The sequence below is a fragment of the Humulus lupulus genome, chromosome 7, assembly GCF_963169125.1.
Source record: "Humulus lupulus chromosome 7, drHumLupu1.1, whole genome shotgun sequence".
Classification (NCBI taxonomy): Eukaryota; Viridiplantae; Streptophyta; class Magnoliopsida; order Rosales; family Cannabaceae; genus Humulus; species Humulus lupulus.
Window position 1 is genome coordinate 179,781,037 of NC_084799.1, and position 26,557 is coordinate 179,807,593.

The 26,557-nt window shown below is 35.9% G+C and overlaps 1 protein-coding gene and 1 non-coding gene across 2 annotated transcripts; both read right to left on the reverse strand.

Annotated features, from left to right (window-relative positions):
- Positions 1-3,255: 3,255 nt before the first annotated feature.
- On the reverse strand, positions 3,256-12,694 carry LOC133788884 (kinesin-like protein KIN-12E). The gene is made up of 22 exons (XM_062226520.1): positions 12,257-12,694; positions 11,814-11,969; positions 11,640-11,723; positions 11,382-11,501; positions 10,831-10,944; positions 10,627-10,719; positions 10,239-10,328; positions 10,041-10,111; positions 9,702-9,776; positions 9,519-9,606; positions 9,320-9,378; positions 8,680-8,743; positions 8,473-8,538; positions 7,685-7,843; positions 7,501-7,605; positions 7,151-7,386; positions 6,591-6,660; positions 6,445-6,495; positions 6,272-6,334; positions 6,036-6,095; positions 5,873-5,952; positions 3,256-5,554 (listed from the first exon to the last, which is right to left on the reverse strand). Exons 1-22 carry the CDS (start codon positions 12,527-12,529, stop codon positions 3,505-3,507), a joined length of 4,227 nt encoding a protein of 1,408 aa, XP_062082504.1. The 5' UTR covers positions 12,530-12,694; the 3' UTR covers positions 3,256-3,504.
- A 5,097-nt stretch (positions 12,695-17,791) lies between these two features.
- LOC133793367 (small nucleolar RNA R71) lies at positions 17,792-17,898 on the reverse strand. Its single transcript, XR_009874812.1, has one exon. It is a non-coding gene; the product is annotated as a small nucleolar RNA R71 (small nucleolar RNA).
- Between the last annotated feature and the right edge of the window lie 8,659 nt (positions 17,899-26,557).

Genomic DNA, 26,557 nt, shown 5'->3' on the forward strand with positions numbered 1-26,557 from the left:
GACTTAGTCTCCTCTAGCTAGTTGATCCACCCCCTACTGACCACCCATGCAAGTGCTGGTCGAACATGTGCATGGTGGTAGGACAAACATTTGTTGGTCGGACTTGCATGGTGGTAGGACATGCACTTCTCTCCTCTAACATGGCACTCTCCTCTAGCATGCCATGTTTCTCCTCGGGCCAAATCCTTGGGGTCTCCTAGGACCACCCTCTTGGGGTCTCCTAGGACCACTCTCTTGAGTTCTCCTCGGATACACTCTCCTTAACTCTCCTAGGATGCATTCTCCTTAGCCTCCTAGGATGCATTCTCCTTAGCCTCCTAGGATGCACTCTCCTTAGCTCTCCTAGGATGCATTCTCCTTAGCCTCCTAGGATGCACTCTCCTTAGCTTTACCGGGTCACTTTATCACAACTCTAAGGAGTCAATGTATTTATTGACTATTAATGTGTCTTTTACTGACCATGTACTGCCATTTGTCACATCTATTGCCACGTCATTGATCTCCAATTTTTGGGTATAACACTAGTATATATCTTTTTCTATATAATAAGTGTGTAGATAACGGAAATTCTTTGTTTTAACGGTTTTTTATTTTTTACCATTAACTTTAACATAATATTCTTATATTTAACAGAATATTCTTATATTAATGGTAAATTGTAAACATGACTTAAATAAATTAAAATTAAATAATTAAAAAATTAAAATATGATATTTTTAAGATATTTTACAATAATAATTATTTAAAAAAAATACAACCATATATTTTATAACTTAAATATAATTTAATTAAACTTAAACTTAATATTATATTATATTAAACATATAATATATAATCTTTAGTTGTCACTACCAAATTCAAAAACTAGAACAAATATAAACTTAAACAAAAATAAATAAATAAATTGAAAAAAATATATTTTATGATATTTTATGATAATTTAAATAATTAAATCATATTTATTTACAAATAATAAAGGCATACATTTTTTTATTTTATAAATTTGTGTGATAGTTTATTTTTTATCAAGAGATTAGAGCTATTTTTCTTCATCAAATTCACTAAAGGACATTGTGAGATACATTAGAAACTAAAAATAGTTGATGCATGTATATTACTGTCTACGTACACTGACTTTTTCTATTCTTATTTTATTTCTATTATTAATTTCTTTTTAAATATTATTGTATTTTATATATTTGTCATGTAGTCATATAAATATATATATTTATGTCAATGTTGTGTTTATATGTCATATATGTGGAGATTATTGATATAAATATTTACATATACTATAGAATTATAATTCATTCTATTATATATATATATATAAATATTTAAAAAAAACAGTGAACCGGTTTTTATAAACAAACATGCATTGCACGTTGCTTCTACCTAGTATATATATCTCTTCTATATAATAAGTGTGTAGATAACGGAAATTCTTAGTTTTAACGGTTTTTTATTTTTTTAATGTTAACTTTAGAATATTCTTATATTTAACGGTAGTTTGTAAACATTTAAACTTAAATAAAATAAAATAAATAATTAAAAAATAAAATATAATATTTTTGAGATATTTTACAATGATAATTATTTAAAAATAATAAATAATTAAACAAATTAAAATAAGATATTTTTGAGATATTTTACAATAATAATTATTTTAAAATAATTAAACAAATTAAAATATGATATTTTTGAGATATTTTACAATGATAATTATTTAAAAATACTAAAATCATATGTTTTATAACTTAAATCAAATTTAGAAAATATCATATTAAGCATATAATATAATCTATTGTGAATTAGCAACAAATTGTTTTTTTTTTTTAAACTAACAAGAAACTTAAATTTAAAATCCACGTATAATATTTAATATTACACTAAACATATAATATATAATCTCTTATTGTCCTTCCCAAATTCAAAAACTATAAAAAACATAAACTTAAATAAAAATAAATAAATTATTTAATTAAAATAAAATATTTATTTCAAAACTTATGACATTAATATAAATTTAATAAAACTAATTAATAAATTCTATAAATAAAACTAAGCAAACGTATATGTTGCTTGTATTTAGTATATATACTAGATACAAGCAACGTGCAATATGCACGTTTGCTTAGTTTTATTTATAGAATTTATTAATTATTTTTATTAAATTTATATTAATATCATATAAATTTTGAAATAAATATTTTTTTTTAATTAAATAATTTATTTATTTTTGTTTAAGTTTATGTTTGTTTTAGTTTTTGAATTTGGGAGTGACAACAAGAGATTATATATTATATGTTTAATGTAATATTAAATATTATACGTGTATTTTAAATTTAAGTTTCTAGCTAGTTTTTTTTTTTAAAAAAAAAGAAATTTGTTACTAATTCACATTAGATTATATTATATATTTAATATGATATTATTCTAATAAGTGAGTTTAAGTTTAATTAAATTTTATTTAAGTTATAAATTGTATGATTTTATTATTTTTAAATAATTATCGTTGTAGAATATCTAAACAATATTATATTTTAATTTATTTAATCATTTATTATTTTTAAATAATTATGATTGTAAAATATCTCAAAAATATCATATTTTAATTTGTTTAATTATTTATTATTTTTAAATAATTATTATTGTAAAATATCTAAAAAAATATCTTATCTTAATTTTTTTAATTATTTATCTAATTTAATTTAAGTTTAAGAAATGTTTACAAACTACCGTTAAATATAAGAATATTCTGTTAGATATAAGAATATTCCATTAAAGTTGACATAAAAAAAAATAAAAAACCGTTAAAACCAAAAATTTCCTTTATCTACACACTTTTTATATATAATATATATATATATATAATAAGGTAAGGAAACCAAACAGATCTAAAGAACGTATGAAGACACATTTTGACAAAACAATTCCATGTTGACTGAAAAGAAAAACGTATTGATTGAAAAAAAAAATAGTTGACTAAACTGATTTTCCATGTACAACCATTTATTTACTATAAAGCATATTGGCAACCTCTTGAAACTTCCTATAATAATTCATTATCAATGCTAACTTGATATTGAAATAAATAATGATATATAAAAAATATAGCGTTAATGTAAATCTCATATATTGAAATGCCTTCCTCATATGTATAGAGAGATGTATAAAAAAAATATAGGGCGAGTTCAGTTATCTGTGCTTGCTATGTTTAGTACGAGGTAAGGGTTTCACCATAAGCCATTGTCCCATCCAAAACCATGAACATTTCAAACAAGGGGAATAGTTCTACCAAGTACTGATACTTTTGAACAGATATTAATTTACAATGATACAAGCCTTCATTCAGTTAACAGAATTCAAAATCAAGAAAACAATTATGAGCACAACTAGCATTGTTGGCTCATCTAAAATCAAAAGAACAATGATTGTTAATTACAAGTGTAAGAATGCTAGACTGTGGAAATACAGTTATTGCAATCACAATAGACCAAGGAACTAGGTGCTGCTTTCTCCAAGCAGTAGCTTGGCTTCCACAATAGATTTTCTAACACTTAGTAGTTCTTCTTCCATCTTTTCTGATATGAAACCTGAATGAGGAGAACCTGTGTCCAGTAACTGGGATGTCTTTTCAGCAGCCATAGCCCTTTCTTTTTGTAATTCTTGCATTCTTCTCAACTCTACCAGCAATTCTTCCTCCAGAATTTTTATCTCTGCCTCCTTCAAATCTGCTATAAAAAGATGCTGCTGGTATTCGAGAATCATACTTTCGATTTCTGCCTTTCCATTATCTCTCATTTCCAACAGCGTCTTCTTTTCCTGCATTATACCTTGAAGGGCAATCTCCATCTCTTCAACAGACCTAGAAGCTTTCTCTACCTCCACTTCAACAGTTTGCATTGCCTCATTCACTTTCACAGACTTTATGTTCAAATCCTCAAGTTCCCTTCTTATGACCCCAAGTCTTTCTCGAGAAAGCTTCACCTCAGTTTGTAGCTTGGTTTTTTCTTCTTCCGTCTTTAGTAACTCAGTCGCTTTGCCTCCCAACCAGCTTTTCTGTGAGGGGTCTACTTTCTCAATGTTATCTATGGCAAAAAGGACCTTTTCATTCTCATGTTTCCGATTTTCTTCCTCCAGTTTCGATTTCAAACATGCATGGTTGTTACTCAATTCAACTTCAGTTTGTTGAATCCTACTCAAAGAAGCTTGAATTTCGTCCTTCTTTGCACTTAGATGGGCCAACTCCTTTTTCTTTTGGTCTAGATAAACTGTTGAAGCTTTTACCCTTAATGTTGCCCGAGCTTCTCGCTGCTCAAAGTAAGCCACTGATGAAGAAAAACTGGACAAAGAGTACTTGAGAGCTGTTAACTTTTTCTGAATTAGAGCCTTTCTGTCTTGCATTTCAACAGAGTTGAGTTTAAGGGCTTCAGAGGTTTTCTGCTTGGCCTGAATGGCATCTTCCATGACTTCAATTTCCCTTGAGAGTTTGCCTACTTCAATGACTAATTTCTCAAGTGAACTAAATAGAGTTACAGATTGGGTGGAATCTAAAAGTTGCTTGTCAGCACTTTCCAGCTTCATTCTAACCAATCTTTGATCTTCTGACACCTTAGCTGCAATGCAATCTAACATCTCTGCTTCAGAGGTGGAGGGTGTTTCCATATCAATGCCATTTCCTGAATCTTGTTGAGGACCAGCTGAACCAGCAATATCGTGTACATTTAATAAGTCATCAGTCTCTGCTTCAGAGGTGGAGGGTGTTTCCATATCAATGCCATTTCCTGAATCTTGTTGAGGACCAGCTGAACCAGCAATATCGTGTACATTTAATAAGTCATCAGTCTCTTTGGTACACATATCTATATCATCTATCATGGCACCATGCGTGTTCAGTTCAAGATGTTGAATTTGGTTAATTAAATTTCTTGCTTCCAATGACATAGGAGACCCTTCTCCATCAACTTCAACAACCTTCTCTGCACAATCAAATTCTCTATTGGTTTTGACACTCTGCTCTCCACAAGAAGAAAGCGTTCTTTTGAGCTCATCCCTCTCCTGCATTGCTCTCTCATACAGACCCATCAGTTTTTCATTTTCTTCATGCATTTCCATAAGCTGATGTTCTAAGTTTTCAACTACTTTGTTCATCTCAACCCCACTCTCTTTTCCATGTTCAATACCATCATTGTTGTGCATTTCAATATCCTCTTGAGCACTCTGAGGATCAGCAGTAATTTTGTTATTGCTTTCTGCTGCAGCCTTTTCATAGAGTTCAATAAGTTTGTTATTATCTTCAAGCAAAAACTTAAGCTTCATACGCAGCTCCTCATTCTCTTTAGACATAACAATTGCTGTCTCATGTGCTTCTGCTTCTTTTTGACTAGCCGCAGCAATGGCATCAACCATTGTTTTCAGTTCCATTTGATCACTGAAATTGATAAGAGGCATATCGCTTGACAAAGGATTAAGCTCAACTTGCGGGATTTCTTCTTTAAAAGCTTTCGCAGATCTTTCCTCTTCAAGTTTTGTCGCCAAATCTTTGACAAGCCTGGAAGATTTAATTGTCAATACAGATAGTAACACTGCTAAACTAAAACTCTCATCTCATCTTCTAAGGATAAAGGAAAAACAAAAAGGAAAGAATAAGCAGGAGTCTGTAAGAGCTTCCAAGATAATTAAGGAAAAATGATAATTTTATTTTAAATCAAAAGCAAAAAGCTTAGCTACCAATATACCATTAGCAAGGGAAAAAGAAAAGTAAATAACAAACTCAAAATACTGCATACAAAATATAAATGAAACTAAATATGTATTTTAGGCTGATACGTATGTATAATGTATATAATTAATCTATAGAAAACACTACCTTTCCAAATCTTCTTTCTCTTCAAGGAAGCTTTGCAACTTCTTTGTAAGTGTATCCATTTCAGCTTGGTTTTGAATGGCCTGCAAAGTATAAAATGCTATATATAAAACCTAAGCAAAGTTTAGAAAACCAGTTTCATTACAGAGGAAGTTATGTACTTTACCTGCATACGAAGGAATTCATTCTCCTCGCTAATTGATGATTGCCAAGGCAATTCTGGTTCCTGTTGCAGAATTTTCATTTAATAAAAAAATAAATTATAGTGATCAGAGTAAACATCATATGCTATAAAACAAAAAACAGCATAAAGACGTGGCCACTGTTACAACCTCAAAATTTCACCAGTGCACATTGCTTACTCAAAACTTCAGTTAAAAAAAAAAGCAGCTCAAATCGCACCTTATTGGAAACCAGATTATCATCCCCACGAAGTTCTTCTATCATCAGATGTGAATTTGTTTTCTAAAGCATAAAATTGACATGCCAAAAAGAAAAAAGTGAGTTGAAGAACAAAAATTTTATAGAATAATTTTGCAACAACATTCATTACAAACATTGGAAATAACCCGAACCATTAAGGATTCTGATTCATTCATCAGCTTCCAGTCCAGAGCTTCTAGCAACTGCATATTACCCACAATAAAACAAATTAGCAATTACTCTAAGAAATCATAAGGCTTCAAAGTGAGGACAAGTAAAAAAAACATAAATTGTATACCTTGTTTTGTAATGCCATGATTTGTTCATTCAACATTTCTCGTTCGCCTTCCTCATAGAATGACTTTAACCTGAGGATATTTAGCAAGTAAGCAGCATAAATATCAATTGTTTGGAGCTTTTAGTTTAATTGAAGAAGAAAACAAAAGAAAATGATAGAGTTCAATTAAATTGATGCAAGTATAAGTTTTGTTTTTCTTTTCATTTAGGTTCAGAATATATGTCAAATCTTAGAACCTCTAACTTTGTGGACAACACAGCTACTAATTCCATTCACTGTGACAGGCTAAAAGGAATTCCATAGAAGGAATTAACCTCTGTGTGTGTTATTGTAAAGGAAAATTTGTTTTAAGTAAAAGCCTTGACTAATAGTTTCTTCTTATATAGTGTAAATCCACAGCAAAACCTGTCCCAATTTAATTTCATGTAAACATGCAAAAGATTGTGCACTCGTGAAGACTTAAAAAAAAAGGTTGTGCACTCATGCAAAAGATAAAGATTAAACAAGGTAAGTTGTATATTGTTGATAAAGAGGATTTCATCTGAATCAAATGCCCTTACCTTCTAATTTCTTCTTTTAGTCTCAGATTTTCCATTGCAAATCTTGTCACTTCTTGGTTACGGTTAACCTGCGTCCGGAGGACCTCAATTTCCTTTAAACATTCCTCTTTTTCTTTCAGCAAATGTGTCTCAGCTGAAATCTTTCCAGAGGCAACAGCCTCCAGCCTTTTTATTCCAGCTTCACGAAACCGCAACCTCATTTTCAGGCCTTGTATCTCATCTTCCCTTTGCTTTGCCTAATGAACCATGAGAAAAAAGATAACCCTTTTAATCATTATTTCAAATGAAAATTACCTGAGCAGCAACCAAGCTTATTATTAAAATATCATAAGACAATTTTTGACACATACCAGTTGCATAACTGCCTGATTTTCAGCATTTAATGCCTGCAATGCAATGTCTTTATCTTTTTCCCTCCTGAAAGCCCCAACAAGGGCAACTTCATAATCTTTTTTCTGAACGTACAACAAACTCAATTACAAACTAGAAATACCAAACTATACATATTTTGAAGCTCAAGGAAAGTTAGTGTACCTGAGACATCCTTCTGCCAGAATTAAGTGGACTAAATGACCCATTGAGTCCTTCCCACTTAAAAAATCCAGGGGATCCTGGAAAACTCACTGCCAATGTATTATTATCATGACTTTCGACGCCTCCACAAGCTAATCCTTGTAACCGAGATACTTCTTTCTATAAATGAATAGAAGTGTAAGCAAAAATAAAATCTGAAAAATCAACAAATCACAACTCTGATTCGAGTAACACAGAAAGCAATTATTGTATGTGAAATACAAGGTGAATTTGACTTTACAATAATTAAAATACAGGGTATAAATATGGTTAATTGAAGATGCAAAACAGCCAGTTGGTAAAATCTGTAATGAATCATGAAATCCATATGTCTTAACAAATCGATCCTTTTTCTGTTCTCTTTATTTTACGTCACAGGGTTAGTAATAGTGCAAACCACTGTTTGTCTTTAAGCTAAAAAGGTTTAAAAAAAGGTGAAAGGTGCACATGGATGGAGTGTCAAATGTGGGTAGATTTCATGTTCAGCATGAGCTGAAAATAAACTAAAATCAACTCAAATATGTTATGATGACTAGTACAAAATGCTGAATTCATCAACGTTATGTGGTATACAGTAGCAATTGTTAACCCAGTAATTTTCATTAGAAATATACTGCCCAATTCAATGCCCGAATTTTCGCAAAAGAGATATCAAAGAATATGTTTGTATGTATATATAAGAGAAGATAAGAATTTTAAAATAAATCAATAAAAAAATTTATTAAAATTGTATAAAATAAAATAAAAACCTTAAGTTGTTGAATTTGTATCCTCATGGCAATCACATCCCCAGAAGCATCTTCATTTATAATTGCCTGCATAAGGAATCCAGAGTAGCTGATAAGCTATGACTATGCCATCACTAGTAATATTGGATATTTTCAATATAAATTCAATGACAATATTTGTGCCTAAAACCAGTCAGTCGTACTGAAACTTCAAACTATAATACATACATTGTTTTTAATAAATTTTGCACGTTGAGCAAACTTCAAAGTGCTTAGAGTCTCCAGTGAACAACTGAAAGGATCCCAAAACAAAATGTCAAATAAACTAGAAATGATCGACAGCAAAACTCTAGTTTTAATCAAGTAAATGGCCCAAAGGTGATTACTGATAAGGTCAAGAACCAATGTTCATGCATACTGAGAATAAAATTATCCAAAAGGGCATAAACCAGTAAGGTTAAGTTAAGTGGCCAAAGAACATAAACCAGTAAAATCAAGGACCAATGTCCCGTGCATTCAAAGAATACAAGTAAATGGCCCAAAGGTGATTACTGATAAGGTCAATAAACAATGCTCATGCATACTGAGAATAAAATTATCCAAAAGGGCATAAACCAGTAAGGTTAAGTTAAGTGGCCAAAGAACATAAACCAGTAAAATCAAGGACCAATGTCCCGTGCATTCAGAGAATACAAGTATCCAAAAGAACATAAACCAGTATGGTTAAGAACCAATGTCTCATGCATTCAGTGAATATACGTATCCAAAAAGCAGTTAATTCATGCATTCAGTGATTAAAAAAATGCTCAATACAAAAGAAAGAAGTATTGATCCATAAAAAACTAAGCACAATAATTTATCCACCCACCAACTAGACGGACTGATATTTGCAATTATAGTAGTTTTTGCATTCCCTCCCAATGAATCCTGCAGAGGAAATCATATAGATCAGAAGCTCTTTAAAAGTTAAGTCTTTCACTATATCTCAGAAATCCCTGAAACCAGCTTGGCAGACTTGATATTTTTAAAAAAGAAAACAGAAAATGTGCTAATACATCACCACCAACCTGAAGTAGAAATGTAAGCTTTGAGTCCCGATAAGGAACATGGAGTGATTTCCCATGTGACATGTTTACCAAGTTCATAATAACAAGTCTGCAAATAGAGATTTTCAACACTTGCGTAAACATCAATTAAAAGTTTTAATTGCTGAATCATAAAGATTTTAAAATTAAAATGAGAAGACATACCCCAATGTTGACAGGGACTTGTTGATATTAGTAGCTTCCTTAAGACGTTCACCTTCAGCACCAGAACTCTTCTGTCTGTGATCAACAGGTTAACCAAAAAGAAAACTTTTCATTTATTTTGAGGGAGTTGAGTTTAGGAGAAAAGTGTAGGTAATAGATGAAGATATTCTGTAAAGGTGCATTATTCGCTTTTCTTATTAAGGAAATAAATTAATAATATGAGCATTATCATCTCTTTTTCTTCCAACCAAATAAGTACAAGAGGATTCAATTCACATTTCCTACTTTTGTCCGCTTTCCTTCTAATAAATTGAAAAATAACACTATACATCACTATACCTTTCAGATCCTGCTAAATCAACAAGATTAAGGCGGGCAAATCGATGGTGAGTTACACCTTGAGATTCCCACTGATAAAAAAAGGCATGTTTAGCATAGAAAACATCATGGTTAAAATAACACTTGACTAAGAAAAAGGATAAAAAAAAAAGCAACTAAAATATTGTACAGAAACAACAAAACCACTGTGTAGCTCACCTTACTTTCAATTATGCATGTAAATACACTATGTGAACGACTACTGGCACGATTCATATTAGTGGCTGCTACCTTTCGATTTGCTGCACCCTAGAACATAGCAAAATTTATGTAAGATTGTGGTAGTGCGTGTATACACTATACTAAAAGTCTACAATAAAGCCAAAACGAAAAACATTTTTATTATATAATTTTTCTATACAATCTGTGAAATCATTTAGAATATAGAAAATATTATATTTAATGAAAGAAAAAGAAAAGTAAAAATGATTCAAGCCTTTTGATAATACCGTGACATATAAGTTAGTGATTAATGATGACAATTATAAACACTTTAAAATCTGAAAAGATGAAATCTTGAAATCAAAGGACATAATTTATCTTATACTTGAATAAGTTGTTGGATAACATCTCGAGCACTTGTGACTTCTATCTCCTTGAGATTTTCAACATGAACCCCTTTCTTGACATCCTCTCTTATCTGTTACACATCCACAATATTTGTACAGAATAATTAAGTAAATTAAGGGATCAGAAATGATTTTAGCAGAAAATAATATCGGCAAAAGAAATACTAGTGTTACAAATGTACCTGCAAATTGCTAGATGATGGGTCCAAAAGATCAAGAATCTGTTCATTATATATCTCCAGAAATGAGCATTTACAATTAAACTTTATTTTTTCATCTCTGCGGGCTTCTTTTTCCTGCTCACCAAAATTGCACCAAAAAGTTTCTATCAAACTCTCGCACAAGTTTCCAGTTTCCACATAAAGAAAGGCAAAGGATCAAGATGTCTATGTTTTAAAATATAAAAGAGAATTTAACGAAGCCGTATAATTTGCTTTTCAACGTAGAACAACAGTTCAGTGGGAATCATTGTCTTTCTATCTCATATAAAAATGATCGACACCTTTTAAAATCTTTTTGACAATTATAATGGCATAAGATTCCACTCATAGATTCAAAAGGAAGAAAAGTGAGAGTTTCTTTGTACAATTCACATAACTGAACACAAGAAAAGATAAGGAGAAGGCCTAGATTTTAGGCTTGTACTGCATAAATAAGATCCGTAATAAATTTCTCTAAAGTCATCAAATGATAGAAGTGTAGTATGGGTTTGCAAAAGTTGAAAGCCACAAACCTTTTGAATTCTTGAAAACAAATATTCAAAGACTCTAGGTGTCATCCCACAATTAACACTGTGTCTTCGAGTGCCTCCCTCGATGTCTCCAAGCATTGTGTGAGTCTTGCCACTTCCGGTCTAAAGTTACAAATACAGAACAAAATACACAGCGGTATCACGTGATCAATGATTCCATTATAGAAGAATCATATGAAGTTCTATACTACATCTAAGTAGAAGATATGAAAAATACTAAAGTATCATATGTAAACTCACTTGTCCATAAGCAAACATGCAGCTGTTATAGCCTCCCATGCAGTTTTCAACCATGGGCAGCCCAGCTACTTTAAATAGTTTTTCCTGTTAGGCAATCCCAAATGAAAATCATGAAGCCAAATAAAACAAAAAATACAAACCCATTAGAGACAGTATGCCAATTATAAACAATACCTGGCTAACACTCTCATCTGCAACAACATCAAATGTAAATCGCGACTCAGGATGCCCTGTCCAAGTAATTGTCTGACAGCTCTCTTGACGAACACACTTTCCATAACCTTGCAATGACAGTTCGGCACTACTAAGAGGCCGAATCCTAATTATAACCTGCACACCAAAAAAAGTTACTAGTTCAGCACACATGACGAAACAAAACCCAAAAACAAGCTTGACCCAAAATACCTATTTGAAATAAAAACTTTTCTTTTTAACCATTCACAATTAGTAAAGTCAATAATCATCAAAGCTTAACCAATGCAGAAATGAAACCATATAAACAACCAAAAATCTTAAAACTGAACATTTAAACAAACATTTATCCAAATGTAACAACAAAATCCAGTAATAGGAGCATTAGAACACGTAACCACCAGAGCCACAAGTTATTTAACTACCTGCACATTGTGATCCTTCCAGAACGATGGATCCTCAGAAATCTCGAAGCACTGGCTGGATGAAGACGCCGCCATAGCGCCACCGACACTAGCAGTGTCATCGTCATCCCAGTCACGGATGCTCCGTACGGCCGAAGCTTGGTTGAAATTTTCTTTGGATGCAGATTTGAAAATATCAGGAGTGCTCCGGACTGAAGGGATGGTCTCCGGCGCGTGGTCATGAAATCCGAACCGGCTCTTAATGGCACTCGCGGCGTCTGATATGAAGGGCATTTTTACTGAAAAGAAAGCTTGAGTTCAGAAATGGAGGTCGGGTCGAATGAAATTAGGGCTGGGAAAGAAGTAGGGAAAAAGAGAACTCCTGTGACTGGTTTGGGGGGAAACAAAGAAAAGAATTTGAATTTAGGAAAGAAAGATGAAAATGGTGGGGATGATGACGATCTGAGAAGATCCAAGTGTAAAAATGGACGATCAAGATGAGATTGGGGTTTAAAAAGTCGTAGAAGACCGTTGCGGGCTGGATTTCAAAATTTTGAACAGAGCCAATTCTTGTAAGTCTTCAATTACGAAAAGCTCCCTTGATGTTGACTGCGACTTTACTCAGATTTTTTGGGTTCGATTGGTTCGCGATTAGAAAACTGTATTTTTTAAAAGTGAGATTCTAAAATGAAAATGTGAATTTAGTGACTAAAATCATGTTTCTGAAAATGTGATTGGTTCAATGTCAGTAAACTGTTTTTAAGTTTTAAAAAAATGAATCTGTGATTGGTATTAAATTTGAAAATATAACAGAAACTGAATATGTGATTCGAACAGCTGAATTTGAATATTATTTTAATTTTATTTATTTTATATACATAGATTGTATAATATTAAATTTTGATTTATCAATAGATTTAATTAAGTAAAATTTAATTATATTAATAAATTAAAATTTAATAATAATAATTGATTAAATTCATAACAATATTGCATTGTCATCTATAAAAATACCAGCACAGCTTATTTTTTAATTGTGCATAAATGTCATAAAATATTCCATAAATACTTTATTACTAGTGGGAACATACTCAAGTCATAAAAATTGGCAAAAATAAATAAATAAATACAAGCAATGATACAAAGGATAGGAGTAGAGAGAACAAACAAATCATGATTTTGATTTTAAGTTTTTGGAGAAAAAATCACAAAACAGAGAAAACACAAAATTGTTGTTTTCTAAATTACAACACAAAATTAGAATTTTGATTAGGATATAGTTTTCAAAAACAATTTACCAATCAAATATTTTGGTAGGTCCCACAAATTTTAAGTTTTCAAAATCATAAAATTATTTCCAAATCAACTACCAATCACACCATTAGGCATCTATGCTTAAAAGAGGCTCCCATTACAAAACCATTCTCATTATGTAAAGGTATAACTTGAAAAGTTTTAAGATTAATCAACCAAAATTAGCCGCTAAATACTTGTAGTTTAATATTACTTATTTTTATAATTATATTTCTCATAGTACCGCATTGTGTTGTGAATGTTTAAGCAAGAAAAAACATGAATAGTAACTAAAATACTAAATATAAAAATAAAAAGATTCAAAATAGGACTACAAATGAAATGAGAGTCACTTAAAATTGGTACTTTGTGTAATTTTTACTTATATGTATGTGCAAAGCATTTTGAAAAATATACAATGACCACAAATACCTCTTTTTTCACATCACTCCACATTTTTATTTTTCCTTACAAATACATGTTTTTTATAGTAAAATTTACAAATTGTTCTTTTTTAATAGTTTAATTGTTTCAAACTCTTACACTTAATTTTTTTTTTCAAATTTCTCAATTTCATATACTCTCACGTTCTCTTAATATTTTATTCAAATAAATATAATTTATTTATTCACACTTTTAAATATAAATTATTATTCTTCTTCAATTTTTTTGCAAAAATTATAAGAGAAATTTCAATTTCTATGCATCATAAGGGCTTCAAATTAAAAAAAAAAATTCTTGGTGTATTCACATTACATTTTAGTGTTATTCTTTTTCCATTGTTTCCAAAAATGTCCCTCTCATTATTTTTGCACCATCCCTCTCTGAAAATGGCAGCCACACACCACATCTTTCTTTCTCTACCCCTCCAAATCCCATCTCTCTTTCTCTTAACTTCTCCATAGAAGCTACACAAAAGAGACTCATAATAGTTTTAAAGGATTTAGAACTTAAACTCATGACAAGTATCACTTAAGATACTAAAGACTGCATTTCAAACAGATTTTGGCATGATTTTTTGGGTTTTTTTTTTTTTCAGATCTAAAACTCTGAAATCTACAGAAAATTGACTTTGCTCGATGGTGTCAACTCGATAAGGCCTTCAAAATCAAGATTTTCATGAAAAAAATGACTTTTCTCGATAGTTGCTCGATGGTACTCGATGCGATTCTTGCAAGAGGCATAATTTTTCACTCGGGGGTCCATTTTGGGTGATTTATTTTTTGAATTTAGGTATTTTTTTTAGATCTACACGTTTAACACATTTTGGAAAGTGTAAAGCTTGAAAAAAAATACAAAAATGCAAACATAACTCATGTTTAAGACATGTTTTGGTATGTTTTCAAATTTTAAACTTCACAAATGTACATATGCACATCTCAAACGTCTAGATCTTTAATAAAATCACCCCAAGCAGACATCACAGTGAAAAATTGTGTCTCTTGCAAGAATCGCAGCGAGCATCATTGAGCAGTATCGAGCAACCATCGAGCCATCATTGAGAAAAGTCGATTTTTTTTCATGAAAATCTTGATTTTGAAGGCTCAATTAAGATGGCATCAAGCAACCATCGAGCAAGGTCAAATTTTTTGCAAATTTAAGTTTCAAATTTGAAAAGAAAAAAAAAACCAAAAGTAATGCTCAAGTCAATATTCTCTTGATGGTGCTCGATGCTAGCTCGATGAGGCCTTCAACATCAAGTTTTCATGAAGAAAAAAAATGACTTTTCTCAATGGTGGCTCGATGTTTGTTCAATGGTGGCTCGATATTGCTCAATGGTGCTCGATGCAATTCTTGCAAGAGACATAATTTTTCACTCGGGTGTCCGTTTTGGGTGATTTTTTTATTTGGGTATTTTTTTCAAGATCTACACATTTAAGATGTGCATATACACATTTGTGAAATTTAAAACTTAAAAATATACCAAAACATGTCATAAACATGAGGTATGTTTGCATTTTTGTATTTTTTTTTCAAGCTTTACACTTTCCTAATGTGTATATAATTTTTTTTAAAACGCATAGATCTCGAAAAAATACCCAAATTAGAAAAAAAAATCACTCTAAACAGACACTTAAGTGAAAAAGTACGCATCTTTCAAGAATCACATCGAGCAACTATCGAACAACCATCGAGAAAAGTCAATTTGTCATGAAAATCTTGATTTTGAAGGCCCCATCTAACTGGCATCAAGCACCTTCAAGCAACCATCAAGCAAGGTGATAAACGAGTTTTAGGCTCGTTTATGGTCTAGCTTTTAGGGTGTTTTTCGTTAGTTTAGGATTATGTTATTTCGGAATTATGTTCGTCTGTTCATGTTTCGGGTTGTTAATGCTAAAGTGGTACAAATAGTGAAAAGGAGTGAAAGTGGAACAAAATCGGGACGGATTTGTACAATTTTGGGTGCTGTAAGTAGCGCTATAGCGCTACTAAGGGAGCGCCGCAGTGCTAGGAAAAACTTTGAAGAAAGGATGGTTCTGACTTTAGCGCTACAGTGCCACAACAATAGCGCTACAGCGCTCGGAGGAAGTATTTCAGGGGATTGGTTCTGGAAGTAGCGCTACAATAAGAGCGCTACAGCGCTGGTGCCCTAGATTTTGGAACTTGTTGCCACTGACAATAGCGCTACAGCGCCAAAAATACAGCGCTATAGCGCTGGTGACGCGATTTTTAGTTTTTATACGACTTTTTGAAGGGTGTTTTGGTATTTGCACTTGGGAATACTTGAGGGCTATTTAAGGGACATTATTCTGCGATTTCAGGAGACGGGAAGTTTTTATAAACCCTAGATAAACTGAGGCTGGTGTAATTAGTTTTCTTTTTCATCTGAATTCTTTAGGTTAATTTTATGAACAATTATTTGCAGTTTATTTTCATCATGGCATTTATGAACTAATTTCTTTTATCTAGAAATTAATGTAGTCACTGGGATTTCTATTTAATTTTATTATGATTTTCTATTGATCTTTCTTTTCTATTCTAATCTATATGATGTGTGCTTAATGTTAGTAAACAATTGATCACTATTTGCTTGATTTAATGTTTTTGATTCAAAATTCGAAAGATGAGAATTGAATATGCTATCATTGTATAGACATAGGGTGCATATTGGATTAAAGTACCTATATGACTTGTGTAGTAATTAGGTTTCCATGGTTAATGCCTTTTATATGTTTAAGTTTATCACAGAAATGTAGAAAACTTGCATATAGATTGAGATCTTATGTCTTGAAAAAGAATAGGAATCGAATAAATTAACCCGCTATTAGAATAGAAAGAAGAGATTTAGATTTGATTATTAAAATTAATAGGATGAACAGTTGATGAAATTAATTCCTAGGTTGTTTTTATTATTGATTCTTAAGTAGTGATTCATTGTTTTGTTTCCAGCTCTTTAATTTTGGTTCATAGTTTATAGGAATTTTTTTATTTTTAATTGTTCACTTAAATTTTAATTAACCAAATAGAATTCGAAAATCAATTAGTGGTACTTGGGAGATAGTCTCTGTGGGACGATATCCGTTCTTACATAATTTACTACTTGACACGACTACGTATACTTGCGTACAGAAATTACAGATCAAGTTTTTGGCGCCGTTGCCGGGGACTTATATTCCAATATCATAGTTATTGTTATTTGTTCTAATTTGGTTATTTTATTTTATTTAATTTCTGTTAAAATTTATTTGGATCAAGGTTTCATTGTGTTTTAGGACTGATTGGTATATGCGAAGCAATAGACAAAAGGAGATTATACCAATAGATCGGGAAATTGAAAGAACGTGCAGACAGAATCAGAAAATGAAGAGGAGATTGGATTTTACCATGGCTGAAAATATGGGAAATGGTGCTAATAATGGTCAAGGGGTTGCAGAGGTTCCAAGGGAGCAAGGAGCACGAACCTTAAGAGATTATGTACTTCCTACTGTTACAAGAGTGCATTCATGCATTAGACCTCCAAACATTGCTGCCAACAATTTTGAGATTAAGCCAGCCATCCTTCAGATGGTTCAAACAGCTGTTCAGTTTGGAGGTATGCCAACGGAGGACCCCAATTTACACATAGCTAATTTTCTGGAGTTATGTGCAACATTCAAGATGAATGGGGTGAGTGATGATGCTATAAGACTGTGGCTATTCCCATTTTCACTGAGGGATAGGGCGAAGAGTTGGCTGATCTCTCTATAAGCGAATTATATCACTACGTGGGAGGAGTTAGCTCAGAAATTCCTTGCCAAATTCTTTCCTCCAGCAAAGGCTGCAAAGTTAAGGGGTAAGATTAATAATTTTTATCAGCTGGATGGAGAGCCACTGTATGATTCTTGGGAGCACTTTAAGGAGTTGTTAAGGAAGTGTCCACACCATGGAATAGAAAAGTGGATGTTGGTGCATAATTTTTATAATGGGTTGAATGGGGTGACTAGAACAATTATAGATGCCGCAGCGGGAGGTGCCTTTATGAGTAAAAGTGCTAATGAGGCATATGAGCTATTAGAGGAGATGGCTATGAATAATTATCAATGGCCAACTGAAAGGGGACAATCAAAGAAAGTGGCTGGAATGATGGAATTGGATGCTATATCCATGCTTACAGCTCAAGTAGCAGCCTTGACGAAGCAATTACAAAAGACTACACTCCCATCTCAAGCCATGCAAGTTCAAAACCTTTGTGAAGTGTGTGGTACAAACCATCAACCAAACCAATGCTCTGCTATAGATATGAATAACATGCCCATGGAAGAAGTCCAAGCAATAGGAAATTACCAAAGACAGCCTAATAATCCCCATTCCATGACCTACACCCCAGCTTGGAAGAACCATCCAAATTTTTCCTGGTCTAACAATCAAAACACCTTACAACCTTATCCTCCACCTCAGCCACCATATCAACCTACCCAAAATAGGCCACCATATCCACAGCAATATGCACACCAAAATCCTCCACCTGGTTATTATCAACCACAAAATAGACCACCTCACCAAATGCCAATGAAACCAGCTGAACCTCAATCTGAAGTACTCAACCAATTCATGATTGAAACCAGGGCGTCCATAAGGAGTTTGGAGATGCAAATAAGGCAATTGGCTACTTTAATGTCGAATAGAGCTCAAGGAAATTTGCCTAGCACTACAAAAGTTAATCCTAAAGAGCAGTGTAATGCAATATCCTTGAGGAGTGGGACTAAGTATGAGGGGCCTACAGTAGAAAACAAGGGCAAGAAGTTAGAGGATCGATATGGCACTAGTACAACACAAGAGGAGGCTACTGTGGATTTTCTAAAGAAAGAGAAGTCTAATGAAGAAAAGGTTACTGAAGACCTTAACAAGAAGAAGTGGTACCACCAGTGAGCATTGAGCACCATGTTAGAATTCCATATCCACAAAGGCTTCGCAAGCATAATTTGGATAAGCAGATTGCAAAGTTTTTAGAGGTGTTCAAGAAGCTACATATTAATATATCGTTCACAGAAGGTTTAGAGTAGATGCCCAGCTATGTGAAGTTCATGAAGGAAATTTTGTCAAAGAAAAAGAAGCTAGAGGATTATGAGACGGTTGCATTAACTGAAGAGTGCAGCGCAATACTACAGAAGAAACTACGTCCACAGCTTAAAGATCCTGGTAGTTTCAATATCCCATGTTCTATAGGGAGTTTAGTATAAACAAAGGCATTATGTGATTTAGGGGCTAGTGTGAATTTGATGCCGCTATCAATCTTTCAAAAGCTGAATTCGGGAGAAGCTCGGCGAACTACAGTGTCTTTGCAGATGGCAGATAGGACAGTTAATCATCCTCATGGAGTTATTGAGGATGTATTGGTAAAAGTGGGTAAATTTATCTTTCACGCGGACTTTATTATTTTAGATATGGAGGAAGATGAAAATATTCCAATAGTACTTGGAAGGCCATTCTTAGCGACTGGTAGGGCGTTAATTGATGTACAAAAAGGTGAATTAAAGCTGTGAGTGCAAAAAGAGGAAGTTATATTTAAAGTTTTTGCAACAATAGAAATTCCAACGTGTTGTAGAGTTTAAGTGGTGAACCAAGGAGAGAACAAGTTGGAAGGCTCTAAGACAAGCTCCATAGTGAAAACCAGAATGAGGAAGGGGCGAAACCGATTAAAAAAGTACTTTAGTGAAAGAATTCGAATGTTATATGAGCGGGGGAAAGTACCAATTTCTAATCACAAGAAACGAGGGCCAACTCATGACACTATTGCTCTCAAGGATGTGAGGGGAGGACTTGATCCAAGATTGAATATGAATGAAAACAAGAGTCCGGCTAAAAGACGTTAAAGACAGCGCTCTTAGGAGGCATTCCTATGTTTATTTTTATTTTTTAATTTTATGATATTTGTTTTCATTTTTGTTTTTGTTTTTTTGTTTTTGGAACAATGTTTTTAGAGATTTTGTTTTAGTTGTTTTTAGTTTTATTCTGGAACAATTGTGTTGTAACTCGTAAACCGTGAAAATCGTGAAAAAAAAATGCAAGAATTTTTAAGAAAAAGGTTAGAAATATGGTGAGTGGAGATGCAATAGCGCTACAGCGCTGTATTAGTAGTGCTACAACGCTTATCTCAGAAAAAGAAATTTTGAAGAACCAGCGCTCTAGCGCTGGTCTGGGAGCGCTACAGCGCTATTTCCAGACGAGAAAGCCCAGGAGATTTAAAGAGCGCTACAGCGCTATATATCCAGCGCTACAGCACTCTATCCAGATGTTGTTTTAAAAACCCAGGGGGTTTCGATTTTCATCTCATTCAACCTAATTTTTTTTCCCCTTTTCTGTGTTCTCTCCTCCATAGCCCCATAGATCTTCCCTTTGAGCCTATTCCCCAGAATTTGCACCACCCATTCTCTCGTTCTCTTCCATTTCTTCTTTCATTTTAGTTTTCTTTTCCTTTCTTTCATTTCTTTCTTCTCAAATCCATTCCAATGTTCCCAATCATTTTTGAAACCCTAGAAATTCAATGATTTAATTTCTTGATGAAGATGGAAATTTTAAAGGGGCTGTTCTAATTCAAGCATAAAGGAGTACATTGCAAGGTTTGGTAAGTGGTTCCTTTCCCTTTTATTCTCAGATTTTTGTTGTATTTGGGATTGGATTGCTTTGATTGATTGTTGAGGGTGGATTGAATTTGTGGTTTTGATTTGGGATATTTAGTTCATTTTTTTGTAAGATTGCATATTTTGAGAGGTTGTGAAGAGGAAAAGGGTTCGCTTAAAGGGGAGGTGCTGTAAAAATTCTGTCTTGTGAGTTGGTGAGAGTGTGGATAATGGCTCCTAAGAGTAGAGCAGGTAGAAATAAGGATAAAGGGAAAGGACAAGCGTCTGCTTCTCAACCAAGGGATGAAAGTTCAGAGCAAGAGTACGATGAAACTAGGTTTATCAATTTTAAGGCTCAAGAGCGTTATGAGAAATTTGTTAGAAAAACTTTGATTCCTGAGCGTGAGGTGGAATATCAGTCTAATCCTTTTCCTCATCAGATTTTTGAATTGATTTGGGCTAATTTTAAAGGTAGGAAGTGGGAAAATTTTGTGACCAAATTGGCATAGGCTAACATATCATTAGTATACGAGTTTTATGCCAATTTAAAAGATAAGCACAATGATACAGTTTTTGTTCAAGGTAAGCGTGTGCCTTTTACTGCAGAAGCTATTAATAAGGTGTTCAAAGTCCCACACATCAAACAGGAGGAGGAGGAATATGCTAAGTTTTTTAATGGATCTATAGATTTTAATGCGGTGGCTGACAAATTATGCTTTGAAGGTGCTCCTTGGAATTTATCTGGCAGTTTACCTAAAAGTATAGCATCGTGCCAGCTAAACATTGAGGCGAGATTTTGGGCGTTCTTTGTGTGTGCTCGATTTATGCCGGTTAGTCATGTGCCTAATATGAATAAAGATTGGATCTTATTGATTTACGCTTTGATGATGGGAATGAGTATTGTTGACGCGGTTCTTCGCCAACAGGTAATTAAGAAATGAAGAGAAAGGGATTAGTGCTAAATGTGAACTGAAACAGATATAAGATCTTAGAAAAAGAAAGAGGTGACACAAGACACATTTTTGAGTGGTTCAAAAGTTAAAATCCTTCTACTCCACTAGTCAGTATTATTGCTTTATACTGGATATTTGATTACAGAGCCTTTTTTACAATAGAGAATCCAACCCTTATTAAGTCCCAGGGTCTCCATATTTATAGGAGAAGGCACCTGGGAGTTGGTAAGAAGGTCATCCCGTGACCTTCTTACCTATCACATCAACTCTTGTGACATTCATGATTAATTCCTAACCCTGACACATAAGTATGGTCAAATCGATAGGTAAGGAGATAATGGGCCACACGGCCCAACCCAGTCGTGGGTGTCTGAATACACACGTTCCTGATGCGTGTCCAAGAAGTCAGGGGCATATCAGACACGTGATGTCTGATATATGCATGTTTACCTTGCGTGTGTTGACTTAACTCGACCATAGGCCTTCAGAATCCGGGGTCAAGTCTTAGGCAATCTTGGCGAACCCTTGAGTTTCCTCGAGCTAAGGAGGTACGACCTAATGACAGAAGCTTCGGTCTGTGGGATGTCCACGAGATAATTATGATTAGGCCGCAGCTCGGCTCGCTAACCAGCCCGTGGGAAAAACAGGGTGTACATCTGCCCCCCAAGCCCCTGCTCGTGGTACGCCACGCCGGGTAAGACCACAGTAGGGGCTTTTAGGCTTCCCCATGAACTCTTCATATTCCCCCTCTTACGCAGGCGCCTGATACGTGGAACATCGTGGTTGGTGACGATACGTCTTACGAGAACCGCATTTAATGGCCTAGCCTATGCCCAGCCGTCGTTTCGTATTTCGAGTGGAGGGCCTCGGATCCCTCACCAGGGCCATCCAACAGCCCTCTACACGTGACCCTTCACGTATATAAAAAAGGGGTGGCCACCCTACGCATGGGCCACCCTTTCATTTGAAATTTTTCCGAATTTCTCTTCTTCTTCTCTCTTCATTTCAGACAAAAAAACCCTCTTCTCCGTGACTGCTATACTCAGCGTTCAAGAGGCTCAGACGCGAGGATTTCTTCAAAGCTTTGGAAGCCAATACTCCGACGAAGCTTTTACCCAGGCAATACTTTCATCCACCTCCCAGTCAAACACTGTAAGTTTCCTGACCATGTGTGTTTTGAAAATATATTTCACTGTAGCTTAGGTAAATATTTTACTGTAGCCGCATGCATGGTTGTATTGGGTTTTTTGGATATGGAGGGTGAAAGCCCCTTTTTAGGCTAGGGTATCTTTGCTGTAGGAAATCATTTAAGAGTATGGTTTACAGGATGCTTTTTCTGGGGAAAATTTCTGGGTAGGAGCTTTGGAACTTTTGGGTGCAAAACCGGGTAGCTTAGGGAACACGCTTCACAGGCGGTTTTGCAATTTTTGCCTACTGAAACTTTCCCCCCAAGGCAAATTCTATCCTGACCCTCCTGACACACGAATTCCGAGTAATCGGGGATCTGTTGGGAGCACAGGCGCGTGTTCATCGAACCGCGTGGTCCCACTCTCCACGGGCTGGGCTTACCTCAGCTCATGCAAATAACATTTGATTTTTCCTCACGCTTAGGTCGCCTTTTCTGAAATGTTTTCTTTTGTTTGTTAGGCGACCAGATGGCACCGAAAAGGAACGCTCCCAAGAAGGCCGTCAGCAGCTCGGCCTCACAGCAGGACAAAGGAAAGGCGGTGATGCCGGACTCCCCAATCCCCAACTTTGGGCCGATGGTGGAGCAAGAGGTCGAGGTCGCCCCCGATGCCTTCTTTGAGGCGGAGAGGATCATCTCAAAGGTCACCGACCAGACGAAGATCAACAAAATCTTTCTCTCCCAAAACATCGCCCTGGGGAGAGCATCCGTGGTGGCCCGACCTGCCGCAGAGGGCGAGCGGAGCTGTGCGCCGCCCGACGAATCGTTCGCGGCCTGGAGCGGCGAACATTTTAAGGCGGGGGCCTTCCTCCCGCTGGATCAATATTTTGCTGATTTCCTTAACTACGTGGGGTTAGCCCCATTTCAGCTCCCCCCCAACTTCTACCACTTGCTGGCGGGGTTGAAATACTTGTTTCAGAAGCACGAGTGGGAGGTCCCCACTCCTGCGGACATCTTATACTTTTTCTGCCTCAAGGCCAGCCCAGATCAGTGGGGGTGAGGCGACGGGTTTTACTACTTAACCCGATTTCCCAATACGGCTGCGGTCATCGAGCTTCCCAGCCACCCCAATGACTTCAAGGACCAGTTCTTCATGTCGACGGGGTTTAGAAACTGTGAGCTCCACCACTTCAATCACCCTCGTAAGTGTCTTTTCTCCTTAGCTCGTAAGTTAAGTGTCGTTTTTTCTCCTCCCACATCCTTTTCTGACTTAGACCAATCATGCAGCCATCTTCGTGAGGACAGAGAAATCTGTGACCCTCGAGGCCTAATACGAGACACTGGCGGGCTTGCCCCCCAGTGAGAAAGATTACCGCGCGCTCGTAACGGACGAGACGATGGTGGCTTGCAAGCTGATTTTCCCAAATCAGACTTTGAACCTCAGGAGGCCCCGGGGGCTTCCCCCAGCTCGCGACACCAGGCCCATCATCATGGAGGAGGTCGCGAAAGACGAGGACGAGGGCGACGAAGTTCCCCTCGTGAGGAATAGGAAGCGGACCTTGGAGGTCGTCCCGGGGACGGGCGAGGAGAGGATCCAATCTGGAGATGCCGCGGGTCCTTCTGGCCAAGGTAACCCTTATATGTTTAGGAGTCTAGATAGGGCCACAGCAGACCCCTGGCTGGCTAGGTTCAATCCTAGGCAGCTCGTCCATCATCACCGAAGTGATCCGGACTTGAACACAACCCTGCTCCATTGCGTCGACCGGCTTGTACTGGACTACCAAGATAGCCGGCCTAGGGGTACCGTAGTAGTAGATAACACCCTAGCCTTTAGGTCGATCCTATTCGAGGAGTATGGGACCAACCTTCGTACATGGCCATCACTCCGGAGGGGTGTCGTAGCCCTGGGGATTAGGCAATATGTAGAGGAATCTAGCCCTGAGTCAGACCCAGACCCAAAACTTGCACCAGCTCGGGAAGTAATCGACTTAGATTCTTCTTCTAGCTCGGGGGGTAGGATTCCCTTAGTACACATACTTGAATTTTTCTTTACCCCTTCACTTTTGTTTTTGCATGATCATTAATTCTCATACTAACCATGTTTTTGCTTTGGCAGAAGAGATGTCTCAGCCCGAGGAGAGCCTGCGAGGTGCGGTCTTCGGAGGGAACGCCGCCGCTGGGCCAAGGACGAAGAGGCTCCGGACGTCCAAGAACGCCGTCGGGACCCCCACCAAGTCCCCTACGAAGGAGAAGGATCAAGCCCCAGCTGCACAGGTCGCGGGAGCGGTCCTTCCTGCTGCAAGGGGAAGCAATATGCCTCCACCGGCTCCGCGAGCTCCACTCGCTGCCCGGGACGTAGGAACGGAGGTCAGGACTTCGGCCATTATACCCTCCAATGTACGCATCCCAGTCAATCCCTAGGATCTGGAGAAGATCCCCGAGGCCTTTCGGGGAACGGTGTATGAGTCGGCGAACTACGCCGTCAGCCACATATACAAGTTCACCGAGAAGGAGCTCCGGGCCATCGAGACAATGAGCCCAGTGGGAGTGCTGGAGTCTTCATTAGGCATGGCCATGACGGTAAGCTAACCATACCCTTTTTGTGGTTTTTTACATTGTCGTATTTTGCCCTGCTTTTTTCTAAGGCAATTGTCTTTCCGTCTTCGCAGAGCGTTGTCGCCCTTCATCGGAGCATCATCAGGACCAAAACTCAGCTCGGGGACATGAGGGACGATCATCAGACTACCCTGCAAGTGGCCAAGGATGCCCTGGCGGCCTCGTAGGTCGAGCTGGAGAAAACTCGTTCGAAGGTCTAAGAGCTCGAGACCTCCCTTGCCACCTCGAGGACGAACCTAGATGCCACGAAGACTGAGGTCCAGGTTGCCCAGGCTGCCCTAGAGGCCGAGCGGACAACTTCGGAAAAGTCCATGGAAGATCTGTTCTACCATTGCTGGGTCTACAATCCAGATGTAGACTTCTCTTTCATGTCAGCGAGTCTCTGGGCGCGCTTGCTGGTGAAGTTCCAAGCTCGCCTTGATAAAGAGGCGCCCTCGGAGACCGGGGAAGGCTCTGGCGCCGCCGAGCAAGGCGAGACGGCAACCTCCAAGGGACCACCTGGCGGAGCTTAGGGCATTTCTTTTCCTTTGCCCCCCAATATTTTTTAAATAATTTTTATGTAACCTTTGCATGAGGTGCTTTCACCTCGAGACAATTTGCTTTAACGCTTTTAATTGATCTTCTCTTTTTTGCCTTTACGCATTTCGGTTACAATTCATTGAAAAAATTAGTTTATGCTGATCTTTATCCATATCTCGACCTCTTTAAGAAGAACAACGATCAATAGATTTAAATCAACTTCTAAGTTTTATGACCCGGTTAGGACCAGGAACTTAATTTGAAAACTTAGTTCGTGTTAACTTTTATCCATATCTCGAGCTCTTTAAGAAGAACAACGATCAATGGATTTAAATCAACTTCTAAGTTTTATGACCCGGTTATGACCAGGAACTTAATTTGAAAACTTAGTTCGTGTTAACTTTTATCCATATCTCGAGCTCTTTAAGAAGGACAACGATCAATGGATTTAAATCAACTTCTAAGTTTTATGACCCAGTTAGGACCAGGAACTTAATTTGAAAACTTAGTTCGTGTTAACTTTTATCCATATCTCGAGCTCTTTAAGAAGAACAACGATCAATGGATTTAAATCAACTTCTAAGTTTTATGACCCGGTTAGGACCAGGAACTTAATTTGAAAACTTAGTTCGTGTTAACTTTTATCCATATCTCGAGCTCTTTAAGAAGAACAACGATCAATGGATTTAAATCAACTTCTAAGTTTTATGACCCGGTTAGGACCAGGAACTTAATTTGAAAACTTAGTTCGTGTTAACTTTTATCCATATCTCGA

Excerpts from the sequence above, each read along its gene's own strand:
- LOC133788884 (XM_062226520.1), bottom strand. The coding sequence starts at position 12,529 with ATGCCCTTCATATCAGACGCCGCGAGTGCCATTAAGAGCCGGTTCGGA. Across the intron at positions 10,112-10,238 it reads CATGCATAATTGAAAGTAAG|TGGGAATCTCAAGGTGTAAC; the intron begins GTGAGCTACACA and ends TTTTTTTATCAG. Across the intron at positions 9,607-9,701 it reads AAGTCCCTGTCAACATTGGG|ACTTGTTATTATGAACTTGG; the intron begins GTATGTCTTCTC and ends CTCTATTTGCAG.